Here is a 9403-nt window from a genome sequence, read left to right on the forward strand (position 1 = left end):
CCAGTTCCAGCGAAAGGCGCAGCATCTTAATTACAAGGACGGGCACGGCGTCGTCGGCCTCCAAAGGCAAAGGCACGCCCACTAACAAATCGGTCACATGGGCCGAGCGAGCCGCCACGCCACCAGCGGCGGCCCCAACGCAAATTTTAACCCCGGCCACGCGCTCGTACCCGATACGTACGACGCCCGGCAATGCACCTGACAGCTCCGCAACTCCCTCCCAATCGGGCCGGGACCGCTCCCAAGCCCCGAAACGTTTGACAGAACAGCCGTCCAACCGCATCCTGATCCGCGTAAATGACAAATTGCGGATGGTGACGAGGGAGCCATACGCGGTAACGACCAAACTGGCCGAATTGGTCTCGGTGCCACACAGTGAAATCCCAAACGCCAAGCGTACCCCCACGGGCTGGGGTGTTACGGTGGCCTCTGAGGAAACACGGCAAAAACTCCTCAACCCCAGCGCGGTCAAGGCCATTATGGACGCATTGGACGCGCGGGAAGTCACTGTCCCGACAACCTGGCACACATACGCCGTCTCTGGAGTGCCCCGAACGCTCAATTGCCTGGACGGAAGAAAGGACGTACATGATGTAATCCAGGAGGAGATTACCGTGGCAACAGGCCAGCAGCCAGTCAACTGGCATATTTCCAAGCATGGATACGACCCGCATACGGCTGAGGGCACGTGGATAGTGTCTTTCCTTCAACCCGTAAAGCCTTTTCAGCTTTTTGGAGTGTCGAAACGTGCGCGGAAGGTTGAAAAGTCACGCAAAATTACACACCACTACGATGGCTGCCAGGGATATTGCGAAATACGTCGCTGCGTACGGCAGGCGCGTTGCGGCATATGTGGTGAAGCAAAACATGCGACAGAGGAAGAGCCGTGCAAGGCAGCCCCCAAATGCGTTAACTGCCACGGCCATTTCCCATCCGGACATGAGAACTGCCCTGCCCGACCTTTGGTGGTAAATGGGAAGCTTGAACGACCTTCACAGCGTAAACTAAAGGGGATCCGCAGAATCGGACGTGCCAACCGTGCCGCGATTATCAACGACCGGGCTGAGGCGGCCCGCCGAGAGCCGGCACCTGCAATCCCGGTCCTAAGCACCTCATCGCAGCATTCGCAAACCTCGAGCTCCCGATCGAGCATCTCAAACAAAAGAGCGCGGCCATGCGAGGCGGCAGGGGCGGACATCCGCAACTTCCTGCAGGCTGAACAGGAACGCGTGCACGACGAAATCGTTTGGGCAGCCGAAATGGAGGAGGACGCAGCGGCTGCCGAACCTTGCCCCGCTGATGTGATAGACTTGGAAGCAACCCATCGATTGATATGACGAAATATTCGCTCGGCAACATGCAGCGGGAACGCCTCGACGTAGTTTGGGCCAACGTAGGCAAAAGGATGGGTGTGCATCTGAGCCTGTTGGAGTTATGCCACCAGAGAGAAGTGGACCTGGTTAACGTCCAAGAGCCATGGTGCGGGCTAAAGACGACTACACAAACGCACCCGGGCTATGATGTTTTTGCGCCAGTGGACGAATGGCACGCGAGCACTTACGAAGCCATGACTGGGTTCCGGCCCCGGGTGCTCACCTACGTCAAGAAGGGGGCAGCCCTAGGGGCCGCACAACGACGGTTACCGCAGGGCCAAAATACGCGGGACGTACTTTGGCTCGAAATTAACGGAATATTGTTTATTAACGTATATAGGGCTCCGGGTATTGAGGCCGCGCTGGAAATGGTATGCAATACCGTGCCAAATGGACCCACGGTGATAGGCGGCGATTTTAACGTAGCGGCTGCTGCATACCAGCCAGGCCGCACAGACGCACGCGGAGGGGATCAACTGACGGCATGGGCGCAAGCCCAGGGCATGCATTTTACAGGAAATATCGGCGTGCCCACCCACCGCGACGGGGGTTTACTGGATATGGTTTTTTCCAACCTCCCCAGCACGGTAACTGTGGTTGACAGCAGTCTTTACACAGGCTCCGACCACGAATCTCTTTATACCACGCTGCGGACGCGCGGCGCCCCCCGCCCGGAGGCGGTCAACGTCTCAGTTAGGGACGACCGGCTACCAAAGTTCGCGGAGCTACTTGCTTTTGGCATGCAAGATATGCCGGACCCGGGATCCGCGGCCGATGGCTACGCATTGGACGCGTGGGTAGCTGAATTTACAACTTTATGGGAGCAAGTGACGTGGGTCGTGGGTACGCCGGCGGGAAAAAGGGGCAGCTCGGCTCCTTGGTGGACCGAAAACTGCCAGCGGCTCTGGGTCGAATTCCAGCGGGTTAAACGGAGCGCTGTAAATAGGGCAGACGCCTCTGCCGAGGAGAAAGCTTACACGAAAGGGGTGCGGGCCGCGAAGCGGGATTACTGGAGGCACCGGATTGACCAACTGCGCGACGATAAGGATTTGTGGAACATGGTGGGCTGGCTGGGAGCCGGACCACGCCTCCGGTCCCCGCCGCTGGTTATTAACGGCGAGCAAGTGAGCGAGCCCTTAGCAAAAGCGGAAGCACTGCAGCGGGAGGTGCTTGGCCGATTTTCGGCGGAGGATGACCTGCAGGGAGACCCCTTGGAGGCCTGGTCGGCGGACGAGGCTAAAATCCCTTGGGACACCCAGGTGAGTGCGGAAGAGGCGGAGCGCTCCTGCATTGGGGTTACGAGCACGTCCCCGGGCATCGACGGAACGACCGTCCGGCTACTAAAAGCCGGATGGGCTTCGTTGGCCGAGCCGGTGCGCAGGCTCTACCAACGTTGCCTGGAACTCGGACATTTCCCAGCGCCTTGGAAGAAGGCCGAGGTCGCGATGCTACCGAAAACGGGGAAGAAAGACCGGAGCAGCGTTCGATCCTGGCGGCCTATAGCCCTCCTCTCCTGCATCGGAAAAGGCCTCGAAAGGCTCGTTGCACGCCGGATAGCTTGGGCCATACACGACAACGGGCTCCTTAGCTGCACCCACGGCGGTGCCCTACCCAAGCGATCGGCGACGGATCTGGTTTGTGCCCTCGCCCACGATATCGAGCAGGCTTTAGCTCGCGGGGAGGAAGTTACCCTTGTCGCATGCGACGTCCAAGGCGCCTTCGACGCCCTCCTCCATGGGCGATTAATACGGAAAATGCGGAGCCTCGGGTTTAGTAAAATGCTCCTCAGGTTCGTGATTAACTTTTTAAGCGGCCGCCAGGCCCGAGTCCGGCTGGAGGGTACGACCACGGGCTTTAGGCGGCTTGGGTGCGGCACCCCGCAAGGGTCTCCCCTTTCCCCGATCCTATATATGCTATATTTGGCGTACCTCGTCAAAAACGGTGCGAAGTGGCGGCTGGCATACGCAGACGACGTGCTTACATGGAAATCGTCACCCTCGTTGGAGGAGAACGTACGTTGGCTGGAAGATAAACTCCGGGATATGCACGAAATTGCGGCGGAAGAGAAAATCCATTTTGCAGCGGAAAAGACAGAGGTGATCCATATCACTAAGAAAAGGCACAGTCGCAACCCGGAAATCCGGATTAATGGTAGAACGGTTACCCCGGTCCAACTACCGGGCGGTCGACGCGGACAAAGCGCCTCCGGGGCCGAGCGTTACCCGGGCATGCGTTGGCTTGGCTTTTGGTTCAGCCGACGGCTAGACGGGCGCCGCCACGTGGCCGAAAGGGCTGCCAAAGCAATGGCGGTCGCTGCTCACCTCAAAAGCTTTGGGGCAGTAAAATACGGACCGCCTGCGGCTGCACTTCGCAAGGCAGCGGTGGCATGCGTGGGTTCATCGGCCACCTACGCAGCCGAGGCATGGTACAACCCAGCGCATAAGCAAAGAGGACTCCTCAAAGCACTGAACAAACCGCTGGTTTTAGCGGCACGGGCAATCCTCCCGGCGTATAAAACCACCCCCTCGTCCACTGTTCTCAGGGACGCAGGATTACCCTCGGCCCGCGTCGCGCTGGCCTACACCCGCCTGAAATACGGCGCCCGACTAAGGCTCGCGGACAAGGGGCACCCCCTTGTCAGCCGCCTGCGTGAAACACCTCGTGCCCGCAACTCGGGCCATTCGGCCACGACCCTGCAAACGGCTGCACAACTTCTCCCGCGGATCCGGAGACTAGAGTTGCGCGCACCTCGCAATGCCCCGGATTCTCGCACTGACCCCACCGGAGGAGTCCCAAAAGAGGAAGCGGCCCGCCGCTTTATGGAATGGCTGGACATGGTATCACCTGACGATATCGTGGTATATACGGACGGTTCGGAAAAACACGAAAATAACTGCGTCCAAATAGGGTACGGATGGGCCGCTTTTAGGGCGGGCCTGGAATTTGCCGCAGGCTCCGCATCTATTACGCCGGAAAGCCACGTTTTCGACGCCGAGGCGATTGGCGCCCTAAGAGGGCTACAGGCGGCAGCCAGGGCCCAGCCAGGCGCCCGGATCTGGATTGGTGTGGACAGCACCTCGGTTATTTGGGGTCTTAGAGGCGACGCGCCGCGCTCGTCCCAATGGGCCTTTTTGGAATTCCATAACCTTGTCGATCTACTCCGAAAACAAGGTACCGAGGTTCGGGTCCGTTGGTGCCCTGGGCACCAGGGAATCCCGGGAAACGACCGGGCTGACGAGCTGGCCAAGGCCGGCTCCGCCGGACCGCCGGACCCAGACCCGAGGGCTCAGCAAACCACGTATAGCGGTGCCGGCACGGTCCTTAGAGCCATCCTTTCGAATATAGAAAAGGACTGGTGGCGTAAAGAACTCTGTGAACGGTCCCCCGCATATAGGGAATGGAAATTCCAATACACACCGAGAAAGGAGCCCGAGGAACTGCGTTTGCCAAGACCCCTACTGGGCCATTATTTGGCCATGAGGACCGGCCACGGCGATTTCAAAGCCTACCATGACCGTTTCAACCACCAGGATGCAAACACCTCGTGTGCCTGGTGCTGGAAGCGGACCTCCCCTGAACACCCGGTGCATTGCCGCTTTTCGCGGGCGGTGTGGAGAAACTGGCCGTGGCCTGACAACGACCGGCCGGTCGGGCCGCCAGACCGCGCCCAACGCCGCAAATTCTTCCAGACAAGCCTCGGGCAACCGAAAAGCTTTGAGGCGTTTTCGATAGCCACCAACTATTTCAGCGCCCGCCCCAGAGCGGCCCGCCAGCGCCCCGCGCGCCACGAACGCACTTTACGCCTAGGGACACCGATCGTAAGCGACTCGAACTCTGACGAGGAATAGATTTATTGCCTTTTCACCCACACCTCACGGCACAAGCCGTCAGACGAACCCTCCGTACACCTTAGGCACGGGGTCGCGTCAGTGAACTAACCCCCTGAGCAGGACCGGGCCCGAACCCGGTCAGGCACGATCCGCCTCTGCCCTCCTTGTTTTCCCCCTGTGTAAATAAAGAAGATAGAACGCGCGCCGAGATACCCCTCGGGAGGTTGCTAACGGCCGGCTAACAAGCCGGGCCGAGCCCGGCGTTAACTAATACTACTACTACTACTACTACTACTAACCAAGCCCACGATTGAAGTCAACCGGCATAAGTAGACGTTATTCTTTGCTGAGAAATACAGCAGAACCCAGAGCCAGCTGCTTTCTGCTTGCTAAATACCACTTCTATCTCTTAACTGGCTTGGCCGACTTTGGTCTTTGGGCATGGCGTCTGTGACATTCAGACCCTTAGATACCAGACCCTAACCCTGACCAACGACCAATGACCCACAAAGGCGATACCTTCTATTCGCGTCGCGTCAAGCTCAGCCCACTCTGTTTATTGCAGGCCAAGATCAATAGCCTACAAATCGTCTTCAATCAAGGTCTGCAAATACAATCATGAAGTCGCCTCAATCGCCGTGACGCCAATCCCTGATAGCTAGAACACTTTGCAGCTCCTCGGACGCAGCCTTGGCCATTTTAAATGTATCCGGTTCTCTCGGGCCTCCTAACTGAGCTTTGTCGTCGGCACCGATTCCTTTAATAATCTGAACAGGAGGGGCAAGCCCGCGCCTTAGTAGTATGACGATGCGCAAGTGTTTCTGTGGCTTTTTGGGGGATCCTTTTATGCTGGAAATGTCATTAGATGACATTTGGTCGAGCGAGAGCTTCGTAGAGAAATTGTTGGATTTGTGGCCCTTGCGTGCCAGACTTGTATGGGCAGGGGGGAATGTCCCGCATAGGGCTACAAATAGAATCGTTGTCGCTGCTAATTAACTTGCGAAAAGAATTATGGTGTGTAGCCTTTCACGCGACCTGTTTGCAAAGAGGGCTTCTATGAATTTTGAGTGGAATGTTCATGTGTACGTGTCTCTACTGGTCAAAGCAACTATTTATGTCCTCAATTACAAAATACGATTTATCTTTTGTTAGGTTTGACATTTGAACGGCCAAGTCTGGCTACGCGGATTAGAAAGTGACGTATTAGTGGCTTTATAACAGGGGTCCAAGTAGGGTAATCCCGCCAAGGAACTATGAGCCTATCCCTGCAAAATCAATATCAGATGCTGTAGGGACGGCGGTGCCAGTGGCCGTGGAAAAGACAAGGACAGGACCAGGACAGCTACCTGAGCATGTACGCAACGGCTAATCATTGCTCTGAGATTTTCACTCTTCTCTAAGCTGAACCCCAGACTGCAGAGTTCACTCTCCGTCAATTTAATAGCAAGGTGTCCTGTCGTGACCGCACATTTGTGGCAACAAAACAGTTAAACCCTATTAGATACATGCTTGCTGTCTTTGCTTCATCTGTTGGAGTGAGCTCTGTCAATTTTGCACACCTCAAGCAAGCAACCCTAACGACCAGAACTGGAGCGCGGCGTCCCGGCATAGATTATCTAGAAAGTGACTCCATCATAAAATTACTTCGTACATCCAGACGTACAGTTTTGAGCAAACCTATATTCCGCTTGCAGTACAATACATTCAATCTCTAAATGTGGAGACGGCCTAAGACTACTTGAGTGTACGTCAAAGGATGAAGGAAGGTCCAGATTTGGCTCCATGCCAAGCCATGAACATCCATTCTTGGCTCTAATTGAACATCTTTCGAGAAAATTAATCGCAACAGTGCGAGTGGAGTAAACTTTTAATCTCGACTTGCAGAGGAACGTTTCGCATCGACCTAGGCAGCCTTGGTCAACAATGTGGACACTGCATCCATAAGATCACGGATGCAGTGTGAACACATGGGATGCAGGCAGCGCTAAATAGGCGATGCAGAATTTGTTCCGAAACGCTACCGCCCTTCCGCGGTTTCCAAACGCGCTCCACCTAGCAGTACTACGGCCAGCAATTACGGCCATTCGAGCTGCGTGACCTATCGTATTGACGACCTTCGCCTACCTAGGATGGGTTCCTCGTCTTTGTTGGCGATCGTACTTCCATTCTTGAACAAGGGCATCCAGACAGACCTTGCAGACACAAATTCTCAGCCATGGCTTTACCAAGCATTCACGCTAGGCAGTCCTCGCTGTGCGATTGGACCAACCGTTGCCTGCCTGTATGATCACAGCCTCGCCAACCCTCCCTATAAGGCATTATTAATCTGGTGCAAAACAATGTCAGCGCTCACGTGGATTCCCCTACTTTGCTAATAGGGATACTGCGCAAATCCCGGAAATTTCGAGGATATTCCGTTGTTTGAAACATTTCTCCTGTCATTGGAATAACAAACCCGATGAGCAAAGCGCACGCGACAATGGATTGATCCAACCGACATCCACAACACCAGAAACCAGCTCCTCGGTAGCCCATACGTCTCAGAACATGTCCTCTCTCCCCGACCGAACCTTGAGCTCTGATCCAAGGGCTCCCTCTAAAGCTTTGCCATTCCCCTGCGACGCCGGGAATTACGGGTTCAACAGCGCTTTCCATCATACCGCTCTCACAGATTGCCACCATCCAAGCGGTATCGCGAGGCAAATGCGTCCAAGCGGGAGCCTACAATGGCACCGGAAGACTTCACAGTTGGCTGGATCTGCGCTCTGCCCATCGAGCTGGCAGCCGCGGCCGAGATGATGGGCGAGGAATTTGCCGACCTACCCTCCTACCTGACCGACTCTAATATCTACTCCTTCGGCCGCATCGGGAACCATAACGTCGTGGCTGCCTGCCTGCTGGTCAGACGGGGACAAACCCAGCAGCTGTTGTGGCCAGTCAAATGAACGCCAGCTTCCCCTCGTTGCGGTTTGGCTTTCTAGTCGGCATCGGCGGTGGAGTCCCGAACCTCGATAAGGATATTGATATTCGGCTCGGCGACGTCGCAATCAGCCAGCCTGCAGGTCACTATGGTGGGCTGGTTCAATACGATTTTGGGAAAACTGGAGCTGGCGGTCGTATCACGCGTACCGGCAGCCTCAACGCGCCGCCAAGGATTCTTCTCAATGCCTTGGCTAAGCTTGGTGCCAACGACTTCCGGGGCAAGACGCAAGTCGTTGCGCATCTATCGAATCTTTTAGCCTGCCAAAATTCGCATCACCAGGCCCCGAAAATGACATGCTCTATAAAGCACCATCACAGCACAACCCAGGAGCTACGTGCCTCAAATACCGGCCGGAGGATGTAGTTGATAGGGAAGCGCGTACAACGACAGATCCGCGATTCTTTTTCGGCACGATCGCATCTGGGAACCAGATTATGAAGGATGGATTAACGTGCGACAGGTACAGCCAGGAATTAGGTGGTGTGCTATGCTTTGAAATGGAAGCGGCCGGCCTTATGAACAGCTTCCCATGTATCGTCATTCGTGGGATTTGCGATTATGCAGATGCGCACAAAAACAAGCGTTGGCAACCGTATGCAGCAGCAACTGCGGCAGCATGCGCAAAAGAGCTTCTCTCTGTAATACCTCTAGAAAATGTCCTCGAGGGGAAGCTTGTTCGACAGTTGATCCCTAGTAAGTAAATTCTTTTTGGCAACTTTGGGAAACGGAACATTGCACACTGTGGTTATAGCACTTTGTAGGTTATTAATTTAGTGATGTAAAATGTTACATTGACCAGTAACTGTGGCATTAGTTGTCGAGAAACAACTTCAAGTTTCCATACATCAACGCGATATTTCTGCCGAGCAACTCGCAAAGTTTCAGCTGCAGAGGTTCGTAGTAAGTCGCTTAGTTGTAGACCTTAACTGACGGCTATTAGCGAGATACTCAAAAATCGCCCCCTGGACCTTCCTGTTGTTTCCCGAAAAAGAGGCAAAGGTTTTAGGCATGTTTTCGAAGCGCATGAGACTTGTGCGCATAAGGTCGGTAAAATGGTAGGAATTTGCTCCCAGGAAGGAATACCCGCGAAATGGCGGCCACGGATCGACCCAAGAGCAGAGTGGAGATGGTGGCTCCAACACATGAGAAAGTGTTATCTTTACGCTCCACTAACCGTCAACCTGGCAGGATGGCAGCCTTAGCCATGTAGCTGTGGG

General features: G+C 55.2%; 2 protein-coding genes across 2 annotated transcripts; one reads left to right on the plus strand and one right to left on the minus strand.

The window, feature by feature from the left end:
- Nucleotides 1-8180: 8180 nt before the first annotated feature.
- On the minus strand, nucleotides 8181-8426 carry PgNI_12326 (uncharacterized protein; the record flags this gene model as incomplete). Its single annotated transcript, XM_031132277.1, has 1 exon — nucleotides 8181-8426. One exon carries the CDS (start codon nucleotides 8424-8426, stop codon nucleotides 8181-8183), a length of 246 nt encoding a protein of 81 aa, XP_030976300.1.
- A 194-nt stretch (nucleotides 8427-8620) lies between these two features.
- PgNI_12327 (uncharacterized protein) lies at nucleotides 8621-9126 on the plus strand (the record flags this gene model as incomplete). Its single annotated transcript, XM_031132278.1, is given in 3 exon segments — nucleotides 8621-8879; nucleotides 8986-9086; nucleotides 9106-9126. 3 exon segments carry the CDS (start codon nucleotides 8621-8623, stop codon nucleotides 9124-9126), a joined length of 381 nt encoding a protein of 126 aa, XP_030976264.1.
- Between the last annotated feature and the right edge of the window lie 277 nt (nucleotides 9127-9403).

Source organism: Pyricularia grisea, assembly GCF_004355905.1.
Source record: "Pyricularia grisea strain NI907 chromosome Unknown Pyricularia_grisea_NI907_Scaffold_11, whole genome shotgun sequence".
Classification (NCBI taxonomy): domain Eukaryota; kingdom Fungi; phylum Ascomycota; class Sordariomycetes; order Magnaporthales; family Pyriculariaceae; genus Pyricularia; species Pyricularia grisea.